The sequence below is a fragment of the Salminus brasiliensis genome, chromosome 13 (genome assembly GCF_030463535.1).
Source record: "Salminus brasiliensis chromosome 13, fSalBra1.hap2, whole genome shotgun sequence".
Taxonomy (NCBI): domain Eukaryota; kingdom Metazoa; phylum Chordata; class Actinopteri; order Characiformes; family Bryconidae; genus Salminus; species Salminus brasiliensis.
Genome location: NC_132890.1, coordinates 22,662,147 through 22,688,072, shown reverse-complemented (window position 1 = coordinate 22,688,072; position 25,926 = coordinate 22,662,147). Strand labels below are relative to the sequence as shown.

At 41.7% G+C, this 25,926-nt stretch overlaps 1 protein-coding gene across 1 annotated transcript; it reads left to right on the top strand.

Annotated features, from left to right (window-relative positions):
* The first annotated feature begins 331 nt into the window (after positions 1 to 331).
* On the top strand, positions 332 to 8,804 carry LOC140575489 (uncharacterized). Its single transcript, XM_072695839.1, has 19 exons — positions 332 to 472; positions 1,025 to 1,124; positions 1,207 to 1,346; positions 1,692 to 1,784; positions 1,901 to 1,982; positions 2,218 to 2,495; positions 3,623 to 4,009; positions 4,272 to 4,415; positions 4,660 to 4,881; positions 5,108 to 5,212; positions 5,587 to 5,841; positions 6,031 to 6,234; positions 6,341 to 6,443; positions 6,680 to 6,768; positions 6,888 to 7,052; positions 7,172 to 7,232; positions 7,428 to 7,546; positions 7,666 to 7,833; positions 8,748 to 8,804. Exons 1-19 carry the CDS (start codon positions 332 to 334, stop codon positions 8,802 to 8,804), a joined length of 2,913 nt encoding a protein of 970 aa, XP_072551940.1.
* Positions 8,805 to 25,926: the final 17,122 nt, after the last annotated feature.

The window sequence follows — 25,926 nt, the reverse complement described above, 5'->3', positions numbered from 1 at the left end:
AAGCAACATTTTAAAAAACAGTAACAAGAATTTAGTGCCATTTGGATAATAAAAACATGAGATACAATGAGATTCTACTTTATTGATTAGATTGATTTTATAGATTGAACATGTTTATGACAAAAACATCAACCGGGGCGCCAACACTTTCTCACAGGACTGTAGTGCTGAGGACTGGTACTGAATCCTGAGGTTTCCGTGCAGCACTGCTGGAGTTCTCCACCATCACTAAGGCTGTCATTGTGATGTAATGGAATGGAACTGCTCATGGAATGTGTTTAGAATCATCAGAGAGAGAGAAGTGTTCGCACCTTCAGCTCAGTGTGTCGAGATGTTTCCACAACCTGTGATCAACTCCGTCCACCCGTGGTCATACGTTGCTTCTCAACAGGCTGCCTACCCCCCAGGCCAGCCCCTGTTGGTTTTCTACGGACCCCCACCACAAATGAACTCCGCATCGCAGTTCAGACAGGTACAAATTCACACACCTTATCAGTTATGAAGATATTTGAGCTCATTGTTGCTAAGCTGCTCTAACTTTTGCTTTATGTTTGAGGGGGGTGTGTGTGTGCGTGTGTGTATGTGTTTGGGTGGGCTTGCACATTCAGGCCTCCTTTTTGCCTCTGATTTTGATACATAACCTCACCCATATCGTCATTATCAATACCCTTACTAATTCCCATTACCCTCAATTCCCTTACTAATTCCCTTTACCATCCATACTCTTACCCATACCATCACTATCCAAACCCTTACTAATTCCCATTTACATCCATTCCCTTACTCATAGCATAAGCATCCATACCCTTATCAGCCACTCTCCATACCTTTACACATCCATCTCACCATCCATACCCTCACCTTTACCCATAACCAGTACATCCATACCCACAGACCCACCGATTCTGCCATGCAACATGTTATTCTGTAGACAGCTTGAGTAAATAGAGATGGGAGAGAGATCACTGCAGCTTACAAAGGAAAAACATAATGCAACTTTAACCAACTTTCCTTTGTGTTGCAGTACGGTTTTCTGTACTTCTCCCAGGCCCAGGAATATTCCATGGCCAGCCCGGCTACAAGCGTCTACCCTGGAACCAACGCTGATTACAGTACTGCATATGGTAAGTTATAGTGTGCATATGCGTATTCTTTTAAAATGGGATTGTACCCAAAGTATTTATCTGATGGTGTTCTCTCCTCCAGCTGCAGCTTATTACACTGCTCAGCCACAGATCCAGGATACAGTAGCCACCCTGCCTGTTTTCATGCACCCTGCCCTGCAGCAACAGGCCCCACCTCCTCACCAAGACCCACCCCAGCAGGAGAAAAGGGAGCGCAAACTGGTAATAGAACAAGTTTGATGAATTAAAATTTAAACAAATTTGATCTCAAATAAACTGTAAACAAATCAGTGAAGCCTGAATTGAATTCTTGTCATATTTTAATGTAAAAATATTTGAGTTAAAATAGGAGGAAAAGTTAGAATTTGATTTCTGAGTGAACAAGTGAACAACCCTAACATTAGTACTGAAAGCTTAAACTCCACTGAATAGCACTGTTTGAACCACCAAGTAACCTCTAATAGACTGGATTATGTAGTTTCTGATACTGTATAACTCACTGTTATCTATACGCACACAGAAGTTCGGTTTTAGCCTGATGAGAACTATCCTACCTGTCCCCTACAGATCAGAATAAGAGACCCTCATCAGGGAGGGCGTGATGTCACGGAGGAGATCATGTCCAGTGCAAGAGCGCTGTGTTCTCCCACGCTACCTCAGGTGAGTTAGCTGCTGGTGGTATTCTTTGTGTACATTACTCTGCAGTGTTTCACTGTTTCTAAAGTATGTTCAGTTAATGAAACGATTGAAGTGGACTGACCCCTCTTTATCTTCAGTCTGCAGGCCCAGATATGGGAGATCCACCTCAGACTAATGGTGAAACCCTACTTCCACCGGCTCCTGTCATGATCCTACATCGTAAGGACCGCTCTTCTTTTAGGTTTAGACTTGGCAGGATTTGATTGAGTAAAACTGACCCCTGGTTTGTGCGGTTCATTTGAACAAGTGTGAACGCTACCATGTGAACCCTGGTGCAACAAATAAGTGCATTGAGATCTCTTGTGTCAGCTGGATCTCTGCCCTCTTCTTGTTGATAAAACGGTTTAATGAAATTGGGCACTCCAGCTTGAAGCTGCTTGTCTTTCTGTTTCAGATGATCATGTAAAGCCTGTGGTGACTTCAGCAGTTGCCACTACTCCCGCACCTCAGTCTAAAACACCAGAGCAGGTGACTGTTGCTCTGCTTCAGAGCGACAGTGCTGAGGCTGGAGCTTCTCAGTCTCCTCCATGTGTTCCAGTGGACGGTCCTGCTTTTTCAGAGTCCAAACACATCGACAGTACAGATGCACCCATTTCTCCTGACACGCTGCTTCTGAAGGCTCAGGAGATGCCTGACGAGCCCCCTGTAGCTCTCATGGGGAATGAAGAGAAGGTGAGGGTGCCTTCTTTTCTTCTCAATTTTCTCATATAATGCAGTAATCCAGTGCTGGGTGATATTAAGATGATCACACCCAGAACCTGTTTTTAAACTTTGCATCAATCCATTACACAGTATTTAAACTATTTCAGAGCCCTGGATTCAGGGTAGGATAGAAATTGTACTTGTTCTGAGAAATTTTAGTGAGGTTGATTTTCATCCTTGTCTTTCCTGCAGAACACTGGAAGCCCCTTGTTACTAAGGAGAAGAGACCCTATGAGCGGGAGTTCCTGCTGAGCTTCCAGTTTAATAGCGTTAGCATGCAGAAGCCTGAGGGGCTTCCGCAAATCCCTGGCGTTGTATTGAACAAGGTCAGAATTACACCTACACCGTCTTGGGGAGTAAACAGTAACATTTAGGTTTAAAGTTGAAAAACATTTTAAGGAAATGAAGTGTTATGCATTTGAAACTGATGTTTGAAAAGTATTAGACAGGGATCATGTGATAAGTATACATAAGGTTTATAAAGTAATAAGTTTGCATTATAGAATTAGCTTTTATCAATTCTTTACCTATTTGACCTATACCTAAGTAAATGTATCTAATACTTCGATTGTTGTTTCGAAATTCTGCTTTTTATCCATTTAAACTTGCTCACAAAGGCCAGAAACAGCCGGTTCCACTCAGGTTCTTTGTTTTTATTGCTGTGCAGTTGTGTTAGAGCTCCATGAACAGACTGTTTATTATTGTATGGTTATTGTGGATGTGTTGTCCACCCTGCACACCAGACTATGTTGTCTTTTCTGTACAGCCAAAAAAGAATCCTTTGCAACCCCTGGAACCAAGCTGGCTGAAGGGCTGTGGGCCCACATTCAAGCCCTCATTGGCAAACCAGGGCAGAAAGTCCTCTGCAGATTCATGTACACCAGTAAGTTGCCCTTTATTCCAACAGGTGTTATCTATTCGTGTGAATTTGGTTGGATGTTTTAATGTTAAATTCAAAACAAATCAACTCAACTAAGAGACATTTTAGATACTTAATAATCTTCAGTAATTGTCCGTACTTAACTGTACTTAAGTACAGTTCAATATTAAATGTTTAGATATTACAATGTTTTAATTGGTGGTGTTCACATCCTCAGCTTCCCAATCCGCTCCGCTTTACGCTGAGTCCACTCGAGGAGCCTCGCAAAATCATCACTGGTGTGTTGCTGAACAGTGACATCAAGCTGAACACAGTGGAGAATGCATGGAGGCCAGGAGTAAAGAAGGCCCGTGGGTGCAGTGCCAGTGGTGAACAGGATAACAGCCCAGAGACGTTGCAGACCCAAGAGCTGTTTCGCCGTGTCCACAGCATTCTCAATAAATTGACCCCTCAGAAGTTTCAGCCACTGATGAAGCAGCTGACTGAGCTGGTCATTGATACGGAGGACAGAATGAAGGGCGTTATCAACCTGGTGTACGAGAAAGCCATCGCGGAACCCAACTTCTCCGAGACGTATGCCAAAATGCGCCACGGCTTAATAGGGGTGAGTAACCCTGCTGCTCTCTCTCTCTTCTTTGTTCTCTCTCTTTTCCATTTCCTTATCTTTCTTACTTTATTTTCCACAGCATTTTTATAAATAATGAAGGTTAATGCTTGGGTTTGCTGCTCTTTTGTTCCATAATTGTATCATAAATATAATTTTTCAAGATTGAGTAACGTTAGATCCTGGTATCAACTAACAGGAAATAAAGTAAAACTCTAAGAAATGAGAACATGCAAGGCACTTGTCTATTTTTCTTGTCCAGCTGAAAGTCCCCACTTCAGACAATCCGGACGTCTACGTCAGTTTCCGTAAGCTGCTGCTCAGCCTCTGCCAGGATGAGTGTGAGAAGCACAAAGACGATGAAATCTGTGAGCGAAAGCAGATGGAACTGGATGCAGCAGCAGAGGTGCGGTTCCTCAAATGTTCTACTGGATTACATAAGCTATAAGCTGAGGTCACTTACATGCAGGTATTCAGTCAGTGACTAATAATAAAGTAATAAACACCATTACCCTGCACACAGCCAGCCATGCGGTAGCGCTCAAGTAATGCCATAGCAATGCATACATTATCCATCATAGCGTTAGACTGGTGTTGTGATTTAAGTTGGGAGATCAAACACTGAATCTGAATTGCGTCATTTTCTCCAGCATGAGGAACGACGCCACCTGCAGCTGGACGTGGAAAGAGCCCGCCGTTGCTCCACAGGTAACATCAAATTTACTGGAGAACTGTTTAGGCTGAAGATCCTGGCAGAGCCGATTATGCACCCGTGCATTCTCAAGCTGCTTAAGACCAAAGATGAGGAGAACCTTGAGTGCTTATGCAAGCTTCTGTCTACCATCGGCAAAGAACTGGACGAGAAGGCCAAGGTAGAACACATTTCTGGATTGAATAAGATTACTACAAGTAAATATTTAATATAATACAGAATAAATAAGAATGTTAAATCTGTGAATGAGGGCAGCAAAAACACAACATACATTAAACATGTAACTGTACTGTAGCTGTTCCTGCCATGCCAACAGTGTCTGATACGGCACTGCTGGAGATTGCCTTCATTGTTGTCCTGATTCTAGTGTGTGTGTGTATGTACAGTCTCGTATGGATGAGTATTTCATTGAGTTGGAGGAAATCAAAAAGCAGAGGAAAACATCCTCCAGGATCCGTTTTATGCTCCAGGACATTTTAGACCTCAGACAGGTAAATACAGCACCTATCTCCTTTATTTCTTGTTCACAGTCCTAAACAATTTCCTCTCATTTACCCCCAATTCCCCACCAATTACCCAACCTGGATGTAATCTGCCCCCATCAGACGTAAAGCCCCCTTTACCAATAAGTTAAATATACTTATTAACAGCCACAGTAATTCAAGTGAGTTTGTTGACAGTAGTCTGTGTTTGAAAAGAAACTACTGGTCAAACCTTATGAACAGCAGTGTCTGAATGGTGACCTCTGTGTGTTACTGCAGAGTTCAGTTTATTCAGCATCAGACTGCAGGACTGTGTGTTTTATATTGTGTACTTCAGCAGTCAGTGTAGATGTGTGACCACCCCTCCTTTTTCTGTGCAATAGCATAATTGGGTCCCCAGTAGGGGCGTTCAGGGCCCAAAGACAATTGCTGAGATCCATGAAGAGGCCAAGATGGAGGAAGATAGAGAGCAGATTAAGGTCCAGCAGCAGGTGCTGTCCAAGAAGGGCTGGACTGAGGGCAGCAAATTGCGAAGGCTGCATTCGTCCGGCAGCAGAATTAGCCAACCTCAGGACGATGAGTCTTCATCTGTGCGGAAGAGCGCCCCTGCTGCTCTGAAGGTGCAGGAGGCAGTTGAGGCAACAACAGGGGAGGCTCCTTAGGTTACTCTGCAAGGTTAGGTCTTCTTCTCATTCTTCTGAAATAACGCAATAATCCAGTGCTGGGTGATGTTGAGTATATATCAAGAATATCAGCTATATCAAGATGATCACACTCAAAACCTGTTCAAGCTTTTAATCTATTACACAGTATTTAACCCATTTCAGAGCCCTGGATTCAGGGCCGGATCAAAATTCTGTCCGAGACCTTTTAGTGAGATTTTCATCCTTGTCTTTCCTGCAGAACACTGGAAGCCCCTTGAAACGAAGGAGAAGAGGCACTATGAGCGGGAGTTCCTGCTGCGCTTACAGTTTAATAGCAGTAGCATGCAGAAGCCTGAGGGACAAATCCCTGGCGTTGTATTGGACAAGGTCAGAATTACACTTACATCTTCTTGGGCAGTAAACAGTAACATTTACGATGAAGTATTTCTGCAGCACTGATTAACTTCATGTACTTGATTAACTTTCTGTACAGCCGAATAAAACTCCTCTGCAGGCCTTGGACCCCAGTTGCCTAAAGAACTGTAAAACCAAGTTCACACCTTCATTTTCTAGGCAGGGCAGACACCCTGGTGGACGTAGACCAGTAAGTTGCACTTTGTGCTAAATTCTAAACATGAAGTATTATCTATGTATTGATTTTGATTGGATGTTTTAGTGGTAAGCTCAAATACAAAACAACTCAACTGACAAGATACGTTTTAGAGAGATATAATCTTCAGTCATTTTCCACAGTAATACTTAAGTACATTTACTGTCAAATATTTAGCTATTATAAACATTCTAATGGGTGGTGTTTGTGCCTCCTCTGCAGCTTTCTGGCCCTTTCCGCGGGGTCAACGCAAAGAGCTCAACACCAAAAACAGATCCAGGGACATCGATCACCTCAGCAACATCACCAAGGTACAGTCACCTGTGCTGAAACCCATCACAAACATCGTTCTATCCATTTAGAACTGAGCTTGTTTACATATATTAGTGTTAAAGTTCAGTGCTTTAATATCCAGTTCCTTTTCTTGCAGTCTGGTGCGCTAGATTCTGAGACTCAGCTGGACCCTGGAGTAAAGGGCTCATTGGGAAGCAGGGTTAATGGCAGCCATGGAGGCTCTTTAGCTGTTCCTGCCACGGGCATTGAGGATGGCTCTGCAGAAGCTCCTGTTGCGGGCACACCTTCTGCCCCACTTAGGGTAACAGAGATGGCCTTTTGGGTTGGAGACTTTTGATCATGACTAAAAATTAAATATTGAGATGTTCTGTTTGATAAACAATGGCATGAATCATTGTGTGGGCCCTGGATGCTCCAGAGGTGGAGGAGGAAGTTGAGGTTGAAGAAGAGGAGGTTCCATCTGAGGAGGTGATCATGCAGGGTGAGGATGCCTTTATTTTTCTCAATCTGCATCAATAATGCAGCAATCCAGTGCTGGTGTTGAGTATATGTGAAGTATATCAGCTATATCAAGACAGTCACACTCAGAACACTGCACTGATACAACAATTCTGTTATTTCACAGCAACGTCACATGTTTTATCAGTATTGATAAGTCTGTGTCTTCTTTCTGTAGTGAAATGTGAAGCAGCTCTGACACCACCTCCTGCTCCAGCAAAACCAGTTATCAGTGAAGAGGAAGTAGAGAAGGTTGAAGCCATCGATGAGGATACTCGCCCCATTAATTACCTGAACGTAAGCAGCAGAAGATTAAAGTTAACCTGAAATCAGAGCCTTTTTTACAGTCATGTTTGTGTCTGTAATCTTAGTTTGGGTGAGTTTAAGTTTAACTGTCTTCTCTCTCTGGCCTGTAGGAGGCAGTCAAGCATGTGCAGGAGGAAAACACCACCTCTCAGCATAACGGTGGGAATTCCACTTCCACCATTGCCCGAGAGCCCTTGTGTCTTCCGTTACGGCAACTGATTAGCTCTGCCATCCTGCCAAACGACTTGTACTACAAAGGACTGTTCTTCTACCATTGTGTAAGACTGGTAGCCTCTTTTGTATTAAAGAGGTAGCTTGCAATAAAAGCAAATATATGCAGTTTCCTCTCTTTGTCAGTCAAGTCATGTGTTGGTGTTCAACTCTAAAGAAACCGGTATAGTGAATCCACTATTGCTTCAGTAATGCATTTCCAAAACAATGATAATACATAAATAATAATCAGCTTTAATGTGTCAATTGATGTCAGATCACATTACTATAAATCCTGGTCGATTATCAACTGAAAGCTGTCTGACTCCAGTTTGAACAGTAATCTCCTGCTGTGAAAGATCACACCTTAACAGCTTTAGACCTGCCTTTTCAGCCTGCAGCAGTTCAACCCCGTCCATTAATGCTGAATTTATAAGGAGTGAATGTTTCTCGGCTGAATGTTTTTTTTTTAACTAGGTACAATCCCAGGCAGCCAATCAAAAGAAAACTCATTTTCCATATATCCACAGACTCATTGGGGGGCAGGGAGGGTAGTGTCCCAAAGAAGTGTCCTTTACAACACTGTATCCCCTATAAATGGTTCCAGAGGATGCAGGGCTGTATAGGATGCTCCTACAGATGAGAAACCTTGATGATAATGCTGCCCAGTTAGGTGCCCCTCCAGTGGACAAAATATGATACATTGCTTTAAAGGGTGTCACTATATGTCTGGGAATGAGGGGAAGCTTTCTAATAGAGGCCCCTTCAGTGGAGAAAATTTGATGTGACGTTCTATAGAAGCCCCCACAATAGAATAAACAGATGTTCCCTGCAGGTGCTCTCCTGATGAAAAAAACTTCAATTCAAACTAAATCAAATTTATTTGTATAGAACTCTTTAAAACTGATGCAGCTTTATAGAAATTCACTAATAAGACAAAAGACTAAAAACTGTGCAGCTGCTCTCTATGGTGCCTCTGTAGAAGGCGGTGAGGATGGGTGGAGAGAAATGGGCTTTTCTTAGCTTCCGGGGAAAGTAGAGACGCTGCTGGGCTTTCTTGGCTGTTGCCTTTGCTTATCAGACTGAGCACTGTTGTATCATCAGCGAACTTTATGATGTGGTTTGAGCTGTGTTTTGCCACACAGTCATGAGTCAGCAGGGTGAACAGAAGAGGACTCAGAACATTGCCTTGTGTGATGGTGCTGGAGATGCTGTCCCCAGTCAGGAAGTCTAGGACCCAGTTGTGTTTAGCGACTCCAGCAGATCTGACTCTAATAACTTAACAAAAAGAAGAGAGCTATGAGGTAACAGACACAAGAGCACCCTGAAACACCATCCATCTATCCATCCATGCCACTGTCCACAAACCTGAGTGATTGTGAGCAAGTGGCAGGTCGACAGCAACAGCATCTGAGTTCACCACAATTTCCTGTGTCCATGACCCCATGAAACTACAACCATTATTTACAAGGAATCAACTACTAACAAAACCTAAACTAATCCAGTGAGTTTTGAGCCTAGACTAGAAGTGACTGTGTCCTGAACGTTATCTGGAAGGTTATTCTAGAAATCGGAGGCTTTTTAAGAAGTGACCTCTTAGATGCCCTTCCAAATGAAAAAACCAAGATGTGTCCTTTTAGATTTTTCAAATTTCAAAATTTACCTCTCTACCCTTGTCATGGACAGTAGTACTTGTAGTAACCCTGTAGAGAGGGGAAACAACGAAAGGACAAACTTTCCAGTGTATCGTCTCGTCTGCGTCTTTATGTCGAATGAGCAAAAACACAACGAGAGCGCCCCTCCTCGGCTGAAACAGGCATGAGCAATCGATACCTATCGATAATCAACCCAGTATAAGCCAGTAGAAAACAGATCAACTTCTCAATGTACAAAACGATGTCTTGATAGACTGAGTTTTTTTTTTTTAACCTGAAATCCTTTTCTAAGAACAGAAAAACTAGCTACAATAGATGTATATAAAAAAAATGTAAGTAATGAAAGTGAACATAGAGAAAATTTAACCCTTCATCACCACATTAATTTTTGCATGTTTAACCCTTTACACAGTCCCCTCCAAAATTAGATGTCGTCCCGACATCTCCATCGGAACACCATTCTTCTTCATTTTTCTTTTTTTTTTTCAGTAAGAGCAAGATTATCTACCTTACTTTGACTTTAGCTTCCATGCATATTCCTTCAATTAACACTTTTTTTTCATTAGAAAGCAAGCAAAAGTCCATGTTTGGATAAGGGGTTAGTGTTCAAGGCAAGTAAGCAAAAATAAGTCCATGACTAATGAAATGTCTCTAGTCCTCTAAACAGTCCATAGTTCCCACCTTTTGCCCTTTCCCCTTTGGAAAAGGCGCCCTAGCACAGCAACAGTCCTTGAACTTTAGGGCAACTGTAATTTGTTAAATTGGCCTATTCACCATCAGTTCTCTTCTTAAACAGTCCATTCTCTCATAAATGAGACACAAGGTTGTGGGCAAGTATACTGAGACATACACATCCAAGGATTAACTGTTTGTGCACCACTATATCTTACATGGAGGTGTTGGCAGGGTGCATGGTTCTCGGCCCTTACATGTTGACAAGTAGGAGCTCCAGGGATGTCATATGTGAAATGTCTTGGTGGTCCTTCTTTCTCTTCTGAGCGGCTGGTAGTTCCTTAGGTGTTCTGCGATCTCACTTCCTTGACCCTGAATTACAGGAGCTGGCTCACAGGGAGATAGTTCTGGTTCATCACTCTGTGGCACTTGAGGGGCTATACCAGAGTCATGATCCAGCACGTGTGGATCATTGATCAAAGAAGATTCAGACTCTATAGCGGGGATGTAGACAGATGAATCCACTTTGTCTCCCAACCAAAAAGTGCATCGATGGGGAGTCTGGGGGATCGACCAAATAACAGGAAAAATGGGGAGAACCCAGTTGTTTCACATCTGGTACAGTTATAAGCATAAACCAATTTGTTCAGTGACTCTTTCCAGTTGGACTTTTGTGACTCTGTCAAAGTCCTCAACATCTGCAGCAATGTACGGTTACATCTTTCAACCTGCCCATTTCCCTGGGGATGATAGGGGCTAGTTCTAGATCCTGCAATGCCACTGTACTTTCTCAACTGTGTGAAGAGCCGATTTCCGAACTCACCACCTTGGTCATGGTGTATGCGAAAAGGAAATCCAAATCTCAACACAAAATCACTGAAAAGGCGGTCAGCCACAGTTTTGCCAGATTTGGATGTTGTAGGATAGGCTTGAGCAAATTGGGTAAAGTGGTCTATGATTACGAGGATATATTCATATCCACCTTTACATTTTTCCAGATGAAGGAAGTCAACAGAAACAAGTTCAAACGGCTGTGTTGTGACTGCTTGTAAGGGGTGCTCTTGTTTCTCGGCTGGGTTTTTTCTGTTTGAGACACATACATGATCTTAGAACATGGTGCTCAATTTTTTTTTGCATGTGAGGCCAGAAAAACCTGTCCCTGACCAAGCTTGATGTGCGATCGACCCCTTGGTGTCCCATCTGATTATGCAGCATTTGAAGAACCATGCCTTTGAATTTTCCAGGTAATACTAGCTATGATCTCCGTCCTGTTCTACGGTAAAGAATACCATCATCATCGTCTAGTACAAGTCTGTCCCATTCTCTCAAAAGACATTTAGTGGCTGGGTTCAACAGACATAGCTGTTGGGATGATGGTCTTGTTTTTGAACGAATACAGTCAATAACTGCTCCTATGTCAGTGTCTTCTCCTTGTGCTTGCTGTATCTCTCTCTTTGACAATGGCACGATGGAGGAGACTCCAATTTCTTCTTCTGCACACTGGGTTGGCACTGCCATAGCCCATGGTATTTCAGAAGACTTCTGTGCTTCAACAGCTTGAACTGTGGCACTGACACACTCTGATGGTAGTTCTTCAGTCCATTCTCTCATCACTGTCTCAATGTCTGTTGGCATTCTAGACAGGGAATCAGCATCAACATTTTCTTTCCCTGGCCGATATCGGATTGTGAAATGAAAATCGGCTAATTCAGCGACCCATTGGCAACCAGTAGCATTGAGCTTTGCTGATGACAGAATGTAAGTCAACGGGTTATTGTCACTGAATACTGTAAAGGTTGGCGCATAATACAGATAATCTCTAAATTTTTCGGTAACTGCCCACTTGAGAGCAAGAAATTCTAGCTTTCCACTGTGCAAGTGGTAGTTCTTCTCAGAGCCAGTCAAAGTTCTTGAACCATAAGCAATTACCCTTAGCTTGCCGTTTTGCTTTTGATACAGCACTGCACCTAAACCATTGTCAAAAGCGTCAGTGTGAAGAACAAATGGCTAAGAGAAGTCAGGAAAACCTAGAATGGGATGTTTTCCAGGATTTGCTGGTGCTTGTTGGTCTAGGTTATTGGCTGCTGGGAAGGCAATCCCCTGGTTTTTCATGTTTCTTTTTCTTTTGTCATATCTCTGATTCTGACTTGCCTCACTGTCCGGTGGCAACTTTAACAGGTCATACAGGGGATTACCAATACGTGAAAAGTCTTTAATATACTGACGATAATGGCTGAAAAGACCCAAGATTCTTCTCAGTTCACCAACTGTCCTGGGTTTCTTATCTTTCAGAGCAGTGATAGCCACTGTGTCCGCTGGATCCATGCGACTCCCTTCTGCTGATATAATTCTCCCCAGGTAACGCAACTCACCTTTAAAAAGCTCACATTTTTGAGGCTTAAGCTTCACTCCATTGCTGTGTAGACGTTAAAGCACTCTTCTCATGGCTTCCACATGCTCCTCAAATGTTTTTGTGAACACCAAGATGTCGTCCAAGTAAGGTACACAAACCTCGTCCCTCAGGCCTTCAAGACAAGTTTCCATTCATAAGTCCAAAGGGGACCCTCACCCATTTATATAATCCCCAGGGGGTTATGAATGCAGTGAATGGTCTGCTGTCCTTTGCCATGAAACCCTGGTGATAGGCTTTTCTTTGATCCAGCAAGGAGAACCAAGCATTGCCCCCCAGGCAGTCCATAATATCCTGCACTCGTGGAATGGGCTGTCGGTCAGGTAGTGTTTTCCTATTAAGCTCCCGATAGTCAATGCCGAGTTGTAAAGTGCCATCTTTTTTCCGTACGCACACAATGGGAGAAGCATAAGGGGAGCAAGATTTCTCCACCCAGCCCTGTGCTATCAAATCATGCAGATAATCTTTCATTTCTTGGTACAGCGGCTTTGGAACAGATATATGAAACAGTCTGCTAGTTAGTCGGCAGAGTAGTGTAAAAGGCTGCTGACAATCCAGAGCTGGGACCAGGCCGCAGACAGACAGGCTAAACCCACCGTCTGCGAGCTGCTTCGAGGCGTCACCCAGGTTTCACCGTATTGAGACTGTGTCTGTGCCCCTAATTAAACCCAAACGTAGAACATTTAGATCAGCTCGTTTTAATAATTTAATCAGTGTTAAAATCTCGCAATCAAACGATAACAGCAGCACCTCAGACCTAAAGCTTGATCTACTTAATATTAGATCATTAACCTTGAAAGCAGTGATCGTAAATGAAATTATATGTGATCAGAAACTGGATGTTTTCTGCCTCACTGAAACCTGGATTACACCTGATCAATATATAGCACTAAATGAAGCCACCCCAGCAGGTTATAAATATGTACATAGCCCTAGATTATCAGGCAGAGGAGGTGGAGTATGTATAATCTACCAGAATACACTAGATATTATTCAACAACACTGTAACACATCTTTTGAGATTCTCTACATCAATATATCAAATTCAGCCACAAATAAAAATGCATTCACACTAATCAATATCTATAGGCCTCCAGGGCCCTATTCTAAATTTTTAAAAGAATTTAGTAGTTTTGCTGCAGACTTGGCAGTGTGCAGCCACAAAGTTATAATAGTAGGGGACTTTAATATTCATTTTGAAAAACCAGACGACCCATTAACAAAGGCATTTGTATCAATTTTAGATTCTGTCAGAATCAAACAAAACGTAACCAGACCCACACATTACTGTAACCATACCCTAGATTTAGTCCTGACCCTGGGTATTAGCATTGATCATCTAAATATTCTACCTCAGAGCTCAGTAATATCAGACCATTATCTAATCTCCTTTGAGATACATCTTAAGCAAAATGTTAATTTGTCTCACAAACACTATCTAAAGCGCGCAATAACCCCAATGACAGCTGTACAGTTTACTGAAAACCTCCCACCCCTATCGACCTTAGCTTACACTCCGTCAGACCAAACGGAGCTAGATAAATTAACAAATGATCTAGAAAATACCCTTCGATTTTTGACAAGGCAAAAAAGGCTCACACCGTGGTACAGTGATCAAACTCGTACCTTAAAACAAACGGAAACTAGAGCGTAAATGGCGCCAAATAGTTTGGACAACCAAACTAGAGGTGTTCCACTCTGCGTGGAAGGACAGCCTTAGTCAATATAGAAAGGCACTCATTAAAGCTCGCTCAGCATATTGGGCCTCACTGATCGAGAAAAACAAAAACAATCCCAGAGTTCTTTTTAGTGAGATCTCTAAACTTACTAAAAGCCAGGCAGATACTCAACCCCAGATCCCAACATCTTTAACTTGTCATGTTTTTATTAACTATTTTAATAATAAAATTGAAAATATTAGACAACAAATCCAACCCTGCTTATTAAATCAAACATGGCCGTCACCTGGTGTAGCTGTTTTAGAACATAGTTGTAGAACAAAGGCTGGAAGCCTTCTACCCACTTCCACAGCCAGAACTAGAAAAATGATTTCCTCATCAAATTGTACAACCTGTCCACTCGACCCAATTCCCTCTAAATTGCTAAAAGAAATACTCCAAATCATAATCAGACCTCTTTTAACAATAGTAAACTCATCCCTTAGGCATGTACCCCAAACCCTTAAAATAGCAGTCATAAAACCAAACCAAAACCTTGACCCCAGTGTACTGTCTAATTACAGACCCATCTCTTTTGTATCCAAGATATTAGAAAAAGCTGTGGCCAAGCTCATCTGTTTAGTTTAGCTTTTGGTAATTAATGTTTTTTAAATAAAGGTTGCAGGTCCAGGGGTTCGCGGACACAGGGAATTGTAGTACACTGATATGCTGGAGCTGTCGTCTCGCTGCTTACACGCGATCACTCAGGTTTGTTGACGGTGGAGAAGATAGATGCAGGCGTTTTTAGGGTGCTCCCGTGTCTGTGTTACCTTCTGGCTCTCTCCTTTTAATTAGGCTGTTATAGTCAGACCTGCCGGAGTCATCAGACACAATCTGATACTGCCCAACATTCTCTGCTCTCCATAAAATTCCTCTCAGAATTAACCCTCTATTTTTACCTTCTCATAGTAAATGGCCACCCGGCCCGATCTGCTAGTAGATTGCCCGCTGAGGTCCCCAGCAGTCCAACCAGCAGGCCCCTCACCCACAGCAGACCAGCGGCTCACCCGCCTACCACTGCTACCTGCTTAGTGACCATGTTAAAACCATTTTTAACTATCTGTTATACCTGGTTTGGTAATTTTTATCATTAATGTTTAAATAGTTCTGTCCAGAGGAGGATGGGTCCCCCTTATGAGTCTTGGTTCCTCCCAAGGTTTCTTCCTCCAGCTCTGAGGGAGTTTTTCCTTGCCACTGTCGCCGTTGGCTTGCTCACTGGGGGTCTTTGATTCATCATGTCTTATGTTATTTCTTCTTTGTCTCTGTCTTTTTTAATTAATCACTATTTATGTAAAGCTGCTTTGTGATGACAACAATTGTAAAAAGCGCTATACAAATAAATCTGACTTGACATATAAGTGCGGGTGACAGGTTCTTGGTCTTTTAGGGTTATGCTTAGCTGTAGATTCTTTGCATAACAAGAACAGGAATAAACAGCTCAGTTGCACTAGCACCATAGGAAGCTAGTTTGAAAGAGACCTCAACCCATCCTATGTATGGCAAACTTGATCCATTAGCTGTTACTAACTTTAGTGCATCAGGTGCTTCCACTGCCTCAGTCACATCTCTTAAAGCTACTTCAGGTATGTGTCTACTTTTCCAGTACTCGTCAATAATACACAATTGAGAGCCAGTGTCCCACAACGCCTCACTTTTGCACCCTTGTAAGTAACATTCCACAAGGCACTGTCTGCCTACCAGGGAAATTACAGAAGAATGCTGGTTGACACGCCATTGTGCTACTTGAACCCCAGTAGGTGGATATGGCTGGACAGGTGACGTGGTTTTACACTGCTTGCGATGCCTCCTCCAGTGGTCTATTTGGCACGTCTTTGAGCAATAATAAACAGCTTTGCATTTGGAGCATCTGGCATTTGTCCATTCCATACCACAAAATACGCAACATGATTGGTTACTGCCTGTACCGCGGAAGTAAACGGTTTCCGTTTAAAGATGCCTCCCTCCGTGGCCTAGTGCCCTTAGCTCAACAACCTGCCAAGAAATGCTCACTGCTTCCACAGTAATAACAATGAAAACATGGTTCCTCTACTTTTCTCTGTTGGCAGTGAAAGTACTGTCTTGCCCTTGCAGGGCGGAGCTGTCGAGGCATGGGCGGAAATTGACTATGGGTTATATAGTGTGATGCATACTGAGACGGGACTACATACTGCGTTGGTAGAGCTGGAGAAGACTGCTTTAGTACTGGGAACTGTCTGAGAGGTATGGCTGAAGGTCATGCTGGATTCGGTCACTCTGCTCACCCAGTGAGGACAGCATGAAGGAACATACTCTGAACCAAAGCAGGGTCATATTTCAGTCGAGACTCGGCATCTTAAGAGGCAAATAATATTTTCTGCCTTAAGTCCAGCATGCATATTAGAAAGTTTTGTGGTGACTCTTTATTGCGCTGGACTTCAGTAGTGAGCTGTTTATACAATTCTGTTGCCCCTTTCTCCCCCCCGATAGTGAGACCGAAGAATTCGTCTTAGAGTAGGCAAAGTTAAGTCTGTTTTCCCTTCCAAGTAGCTCCGCAACTGCAGCCCTGGTGTGATTGCTCTGATTACTGCATCAATTATCTGATCTGACGGGTGAGGCTGGAGAATGACAATCTCTCTCTTTGGCCAGGTTCTCCAATTTGACCAGTTATTTTAAAGTCTCGATGCCACACAGGCTGGATGGTTTGTCTCTGCTCAATGTATGGAGAGTTGACAAAATTAACTTCAGACTCCATCTGTGTTGCATTCACAACTGCTGGGGGATTGCCATTGGAACTGGAAAGAGCAGCAATTTCACTCTGTTTCTGTTTTAATGAATGCTTTAATGTACTTATTTCCTGTTCAAGTTTCTCTTTTTCACTACTCAATGAACCTCCTTCAGTGGGGTTCATAGCAGGAGCAACTACTAATTCGTTCAGTTTTTCCTTAATGCTCAAGAGTTCAGCCATGCCCTCATCCTCTAAATCCCCTAGCCCCTCTCGCACTACGTGGTTACTCACCAGAGATATAAAAGACAGACATGTATGGCTTGCGAGATCTTCACTTGGAATGCCAAGGAAACCACTGAGTTTTATGAGTTTCTCTCTGGACAATGTGCACAGTATTTCAGCAATTTCTTCTGCAGTGTGAGTGAACGGTATTGGTGCGACTGGACGTTAGCTTTTATACTGACCGGACTTTCCTGCCTCTAGCAAACCCTGTGCCTCAAGTGCATGCACTACTCCGTCAGCTGCCTGCTTCACCTCCACCTCAATCTCCACCAACTACCTCACTCTGCTGCTGCCTTGGATATTTAATAGAGATGTATGTGGTAAAGAAGACCTCTGCCTGACTTGGAGTTGGTTCCCCTTACACACATCCCAGCGGTGCCTCCAGAATTTGTAGTAACCCTGTAGAGAGGGAAACAGTGACAGGACAAACTTTCCAGTGGATCGTCTCGTCTGCGTCTTTATGTCGAATGAGCAAAAACACAGTTATAACATGCGTGAACTATAACATTCAACTAATTCTGTTGTGGTGAAAATAATGCTTTTATAATTTAATCCACTGTAATAAATGACCACGCGCACTCTTTTTTAATTAGATGCAACGTGCGGGTGCCTCGTGGTGCTTTGCTAACCATGGAGAGTTGAGTTGCTTAGCCCTTACATTGCTTCTAACAACAAACACAGGTAACTCCATCTAGAACGCTTTTCTAACAACAGAACACAGTGTAAGTATGGCTATATACTGGATTAAGTTTATCCTCAAAAGAAATATTCATATTTTGTGCGTTTTTACCTGTAGAGAGGGAAATAATGACAGGACAAACTTTCCAGTGTATCGTCTCGCCTGCGGCTTTATGTCGAATGAGCAAAAACACAGCGAGAGCGCCCCTCCTCGGCTGAAACAGGCATGAGCAATCGATACCTATCGATAATCAACCCAGTAGAAGCCAGTAGAAAACAGATCAACTTCTCAATGTACAAAACGATGTCTTGATAGACTGATAGTTTTTTTTAATAACCTAAAATCTTAGAAATCCTTTTCTAAGAACAGAAAAACTAGCTATAATAGATGTAACTATATAAAAAAAATTCTAAATTTAAATTTCATCACCACATTAGTTTTTGCATATTTAACCATTTACACACTAACTTGCAATCACAGCACTTATACTGAATTTAATTGCTGACAGGTCCAGATATTAAACCTGCTAGATTATTGTGGGGGGCTTGCAAGGCATCAAAGATCATTCAGTGAGCTCTCGGATCGCGTCTCTGATTTGCCTCCAAAAATCGTGTGTAGCGTGAACCTGGCATTAGTTGTGTTGAGCTATTTAAATTATTTGACTGAAAATTTGCAACAATTGAAACTTAGCAAATTTTGCTAGCCAAGCTCAGTTGCAATGGGGGTTGACTAATATTAATTGCGACAGAATATCTACACATATATTTTGAATTAAAAGTCTAGTCCTTTATGATATATGTACATGTATATGGCAAAATATATATGACTTTCATTTGGAGGCAATCACATTGAAATGTTTTGTGTTTTTTCAAGCAAAAAACAACTTTTTACTTCACTTACTTTGTTCATTAAAACATCACACCACCAATTATCCTTGTTGTCTTAGCAGATGTGCAGAAAACAGCACGCAATTAAAATCCAGCTCGTTATAAAGGGTTACTGAAGAGTGAACTCAGTGCACTTGCAAAGCAGAGGTAATGAGGCATGAAAAGACTTCTAATAATCCTCATTTTGACCTTCTGTGTCCTGCTGTTTGGGAACTTATCTGTGAAGCTGGCACTCCTATCCCTGTGTCTTGTTGTATTGTTTTAATTGATGAACATCAAAGAAGAGAAAAATGCATCAAATCGTTTGATCAATAACAGAGAAATCCTTAAAGGCTCACGAAGGCTACTCACGCCCACGGCTAAGGCCTCAAGCAGTCTGCGGTTCTTATTATACATAACCAAGATCAATAGGTATCTATAAATGCTACAAATCACTGAACTCCAGCTTCCAACAAATCACATTTTAGTTCCTCTTAGAGAGTCTGCTACAACCAGACCACTCTGTAAATCGTGAAGCCCACCAGCAAAAAAACAAAAACAAAACAAAACAACAAAAAAAAACAGCTCACTAGAAGAAGCTGAATACTTAACTTTATTTAGGAGGTCTTACCTTGTACATCCACTCTTTAGAAACTTTATTGGAAGCACCATTGTCCATATGATAAAGACTTTAAAGGAATAGTTTGGCCAAAAATTCTAATTAGCAAGACTGATTACTGACCCAACAAGCAGTCGATCAGCCAAGACATGTTTTGTATCTGAAATGTGCATCTTTAGTTTACAATGAAAGATGCTAAGATAACATTGCCAATAAACAATGGACTTAGACCATCACCAATTATATATTAATACTAATATATTAAGTCCAAAGCTTTCCTTCCTATGCCTAAAAAATCAATTGATCTAATCTGCTAAGAATCAATGTTTTTAATTATTTAGTGAAACATCACATCTACAGGGATGTATGTACAAACAGGTCGGACTATTCTTTGATGGCAGAGGTTTGTAATAACACTTTTAGCCTGATTAAGGGGTTAAACTTTTTTTTTACCCAATTTTACTCAATTTATTCAATTACTCAACCTGCTTGTTGTGTAATGCTCATGACACTGGGAGGGTAAAGACTGACACATGCCTCCTCCAACACCTGCACAAACAGCCATCACCTCTTTTTAAAATCCTGCCAAGAGAGAGGGTATCCAAAGAGAGAGCAATTCAAACTAGTAGCATTTGGTTTTAAGCAGGAAGCATTATTTTAACTGAATACTGTCACACCAATTTACATAAGGCGTTCATCTCTATCTGTCCTTTGAAATATTGTGTACCTGTTGGAACTGGCAACCCACCAGGGTTATGAGTCAAGTTTATTTTCACATCTCAGCCTCTGTGGCTTTCTTGTTGCTGGCTAATTGCTGGGTAAGGAGAGGAGTGCCTGATATCGTTAGCTTTATGCCAGAGAAAGAAAAAAGCAAATGGATTGCCCCAGCTTGCCATCTGTTCCTGACGTTTCTGACTGCGAGACTGAGATGACACCATAATGTGCAAGACTGAATGCACAGAAAAGCTCTCTCTGAACCGCTCTGACTCTCTAAAAAAGTGACTCAACACAAGCCAAAGACAGTCATGTTCTTTTTCTGCACACGGGCAAAGACATTTCTGCGCCTGTTGTTTGAACTTCTATGTGAGGAACGTTGCTCCTGGCAAAGTTCCTCATATTCTGACAGACACGGATCTGCTCTTATGTTTTTATTTTTTGAAGTTCCTGGTGCTTGGCTGTGTTAAAAAAGCTGTTCTTCTGCCTACACTTTAACCACACACACCTCTCAGGCTCAGAAAGCCTTAGGCCTGAAGAAGCAGTGGCTGTTCAACACTGAGCAATCAACATCAAGTCTTTTTAAACAAATTAGGAAACGCCATGAAAACCCATCAAGAAGTTTTTTTTTTTTTTTTACTAAAGAACCCTTTAAGAACACTTGTAAAATATTTTGCAGACAGTGGAATGGCTTGTTTTTCATTGTTGTCGTATTGTCCCCTTACCAGACTAATTTCTGAAGACCTCAGAGAGCTCTTTGGATCTGACCATGGTGATACCACTCACTTCAACAATCAAACTAAACTAAATGTCTGATGTTTAAGTAAGACAAGCTCCTCCAAAATCCTCTCTCACCATGTTCTAATCATCTACAGCTAATGTGCTTCTGATGTGCTGTACCTGATGAAGTAAAGGGTGTCCAAACATTTTTCCCACGAGAACATTGCATTTCTATTAATTACATTTTACAAATAACTGATTTAAAAGCCATTTCGTCTTCAATCTTATGTATTTAATATCAGCTCCATCTCTTAATATGGTTCAAATGAAGATCGCATCTCCAAATATTAAAATAATAAAAAAAAAAGACAAAGATTTTCATGGGGCATCCTATTTTTTCACATGACCTTGCCCTTCTTGAGTCCTCATATACCTTTATTTACAAATGTAGACTTTATGTTATTTATTGATATCTAAAGTTTGCTTCCTCAGATTTGCACTGGAGTGACATGGCTAATTTAGATGCCAATTAATGGAAGAACACAATTCCAGAAAGAATCAGTTCCCTAACTCCAAATATTTGGGAATCAAGAGTTGACTTCACAGCTTTAGACTTGATTCCAGGCATGTTCATACAGTCATCTGAAAAATACATCCTTCCACAACACACCTATCAATATATATGGCACTTGTTTGAAACCGGAGTACCTTACATTTGAGTTTTATTGAATTTGAACCACAGATAGGAGAATGTGGTGTTACCTACTCTGGCATTGACAAGTTGGTGTGTTTGCCCACTATGCAACATCGACCACCACAGTATTGACATGTTGGGGCATGGACTCCACAAAACCTCTGAAGTTGCCCTGTGGTATTTGACACCAAGATGTTTGCATCTTGTCACTAAGTCACTAAGGTGTGTTACTCAGTAACTATAAGAACTTCTGTAGAAACCAGTGGGGCTATTCCTTGGTAACAAAAGTTTGCGACAGAAGTTTTGGCACACCAGTGGTCCATAGGCTTTTAAGAGGTTAAGAACTCCATGAGCATTAATGAGCATTGGGTGAATTCACCGATAGCCTTCCTTGGTGCAATTGTGGTAGGATTTTGACCACTGCATACTGGGAAACACTCCACAAGACCTTTCTGATGGTTTGACGATTCTCTGACCAAGTTGTCTAGCCCTCACAATTTGGTTCAGAGGGGCTCAGGTTATTAAGCTTGCCCATTTTTTCTGCTTCCAACATATCAACTTCAAAAACCGACGGTATTAACAATCTGGTAGCTTTAGACACACACAGCTCAAAGTAAATGACTACGTGTTGGGCTAGGTTTTGTTGAGCCATTGCTTTAATATGGCCCAGTCTTCCACTGCATGACATGACTGTGTAGATGTTGAGACACTGTGGTTTGTTTGTTAGTCTCAGTTGAAGTGAGGAGAACAGAGGAGACATATTGCAGTCTGTAATGCTGTAAATTAATCATCTTCATTCTGTTGTCTGCAGGGGAACCCAGAGCATCGACATGCTGTGTATGTTTTTGCGAGTGTGTGTTTGTTTGCGTGCTTGGGGTTCATATTTGTGCGTGTACAGTGTTTGGGACATTTTGTTCCCTTAGACTTTAGTAAGTAGAACAGGATGTTTATCAGGAAGAACAGCGATTCAGATTGTTTAGATGGCTTTAATGAAACTTCATTAGCATAGAGGAAAGAGTCAGGTATCCTGTACAAAGTATTGTTTACTGTTTTAGATTAATATGGATAAAATCACTGTAAAACATCACATTGAGTGGCTTGTTACTTTAACAGAATGATGAACACTTAGCACATTAAGACTTTAAATTATTGGTGTATTCATAATAATTGGTGTATACAAATGTGTAATCACACACTGTATCTGTATTCAGATTTGCACCAGACGTGGGTGTGCCTTAAATTGTACATTTAGCCAGCCCTTTAAGCAGCATTTAATGACAAACATGTGCAATAAACATTCCAGTTAATAATTTAAATATATTTATTTATTGTTGTTACGGTGTGGTGTGGGGTTTGGACTCAAGTGCAGTTAAAGTTTGTTTTATTATTGTCAAATGAGACAACTCCTTTTGTGGTGTGTGCTTGGTGACTGTTGGGCTTGAACTCCCAACCTTGGTAATGGGAGCCCAGTGTATTTCCACTGGGCCACCACAGCTGTGAGGGGTGGCAGTATAAGCACTGATCGTAAGCAACACTAAAAGGCGGGAAAACAAACAAAGGAAAACCAAACTAAAGACAACTCAAATTCTTTTCTCTTTTTCGCTTTTCTCTTCACAGCTGTTCACTTTTCTCTTTTCTGTTCACAGCTTGAACTTTTTTTTTTTTTCTCTTTACAGCTGTTCACTTTTCTCTTTTCTGTTCACAGCTTAAACTTCTCTTTTTTCTTTTTTTTTTTAACAGCTGTTCACTTTTCTCTTTTCTGTTCACAGCTTAAACTTCACTTTTCTCTTTTCAACATAAACCCACTGTTACCGTTCGCCCCTCTACTAAAGGTGCGACAGGGAAGTGTGTTTGGCTAGGTGTATTTATACCGTGCCACACAGGTGGGTCTGGTTAGCGTTGATTATCGCTGGGAATTCTGGGGCTTGGAGTTCTTTGCTCCAACCCCACCAGCTTTCCTACTTTGCTGGCTGGGCCCCCTGCTGGCAGCTGGCGGTACATGCTGCCTGCTCACAATTGTATTCTCCAGCACAAATCTGCAACGTGTGTTCTAAGTAGGCTACAAGGAATGGCAGATCTGCCAGGGGAGGTTTTAAACAGTAAATGTTAAACAGAAATGACTTCTCAGTCAGTGAATATAAATGCATGTATTTAATAAGCTCTCTAACAAAGGTCTGCTGCTGTGAGGGCAGCGCATGGCCTGAGTGGGCTACATGGTATGGCAGATCTGTCAGGGGAGGTATATATATATATATATATCATATGTGTTTGAACTCTTGTGTGTATTGGGGTCAGTTTGTATAGAAATATGGTCATATTGATATCTGCTGATGGGTCCCCATTTACACCTGGTGGTCACTTCATGTGACTAGTATCTGATTTGTATTCTGAACAGATTTCAGACATGCATTTACACTTGGTACACAAATGCGTCTCCCATTAGTCAGACTGAAATATGATTGTGGTGTGGGTGAAAAATAGTTGTTGCACTAGGGTTTTGGTTGTTGGATGCGTCCTGAAGGGACAGATGTGTTTACATTGGTATAATGTTGAACAAAAGCGTCTCAGACCACCTTGTGAAGTCTCTCCAGTAATCTGTCTTAAGTCTTGGGTACATTCATGCTTGCATTTTTTGTGGCTTGACCTTATCCTGGTATAATCCAGCAAGTTACTCGGTGAAACAGGGCTTTAGATTCGGCTGATCAGTTAGCCATGTGGATCCAAACCCAGCTCTGCCAGTATATTTACTGAGGCCATGAGATACAGATTAGCAGAATCAAGGAGAGCAGACAGGAAAGGAGGAAAGAGTTTATGGTGGATCTGGAGGTCATTTGTGAAGTGAAGTTTAAACACAAGTAAGTTGTTTCCTAATAATAAATAGAAAAAACATTGACCTCCTTGAAGGGGTCTTTGGTTCACTTGTGTGTCACTTAATAGCTTTTTAGTATCAAACAAGATGTCTGTTTGAAGTTCTCCTGATCCAGATAAGATCAGACGTTTACGCTCCAAAGAGCACAGATTGAACAGATAGGAAGGAACGGAGATAGGTGTCTGTATATGTATTTTTATATCTTCCAGAACTAAGAAGGTGTTAAAACTTCAACAAACCAAAGACAGCCTCTTACCTAACAGGTAGGAGATTAACTAATTTGATTATGCAACAGTCGTTTGTGTTTTTGGAAACTTTCACCTAAGCAGTCAGGCTAATTCTGAAGTCTCAAAGCTTGCAGTCAATAGACAAACTGAGAACACCCAATGGTGCTTGACCTGAGATCTGAGTAGCGCCGGTTTTAATGTGAGTATTTTAAGCAAAAGCAACGTTTTTTTTTTTTAGATACATCAAAGTCTTGTGTGTTCCTAGCTGCTCCTATCTGTGGTTAGGTTTTGTATTCTTCAATCCAGCAAGCCGAGCTGTGAACATTTTTTTTTTATCTCTGCCGTGGTTTGAACTTGCCTCCCTCCATTGTTTCTTTGCTAAAATGCTTTTACCTCAGTGAGAGAGGTAGATAGGAGCCCTGAGGCTTTTCCCTAACGTGTCAGAAACACAGGAAATGTGGAGCTGGAGTACTTTCTTTTTCTACTTGAGTGACAGAAAGAAGGGTGTGTAGTTTCAGCATTCATGCCTTTTTTGTCTATCTGTATCATTGTAGAGGTTAAGGACATGGCAACGAAGAGCAAAACTCAAAAAAGTGCATGGAGGCCCTCAACTAATGAGCTGTCTGCAAAAAGGGTTCTGTATAGGGCTATGAAAAGGTTCTATGACCAGTAGTAGCAGTAATAGCCTCATTTTTGATACCATTAAGCAGTTGTTCCCCCATTTAGTGGTATCCTACTCTAACACACCACCTCAAGAAGAGCTTATTCATATTAGCTAGATCAGGTGTGTTGGGAACAGGGCAGGGGGTCCTCCAGAACCAGGGTTGGGAACCACCACTTGCTGACAAGAGCCATTTACAGCACAGTTTTCATCATAGAGAACAACCTTTTAACTGAATAAAGAACAATTTCTGCAGGTTTTACACACAGTATAATCATTGGCTTTATCAAAGAACACCAGAAAAGACTAGGTGTGGCTAATTTGGCTAATGTGACTAAAATGGCCTTTGCCATTTTTTGGCATTTTCAACCTGTTGCTTACATTTTGAAGCGTTACAGGCCAAAAAATGGAAAACCAAATATATATGGTGAATATTGAACCTACGAAGCCAATTTTGAATTCGTAATGGTTGTGATGTCACAGCCATTATGATATTTACATATGCATATACAGCAGTTTAGCCCCTCCTTAGTGTCTCTTATTGTAGTTATATTGAGTGTTGTTCTGTAGATCAGTGATCTCCAAACCTGCTCCTGGAGAGCTACCTTCTAGCATCCAACCCTAATCCACCTCACCTGATCTAACTCTTGGATCCAAATCTCTTACTGCTT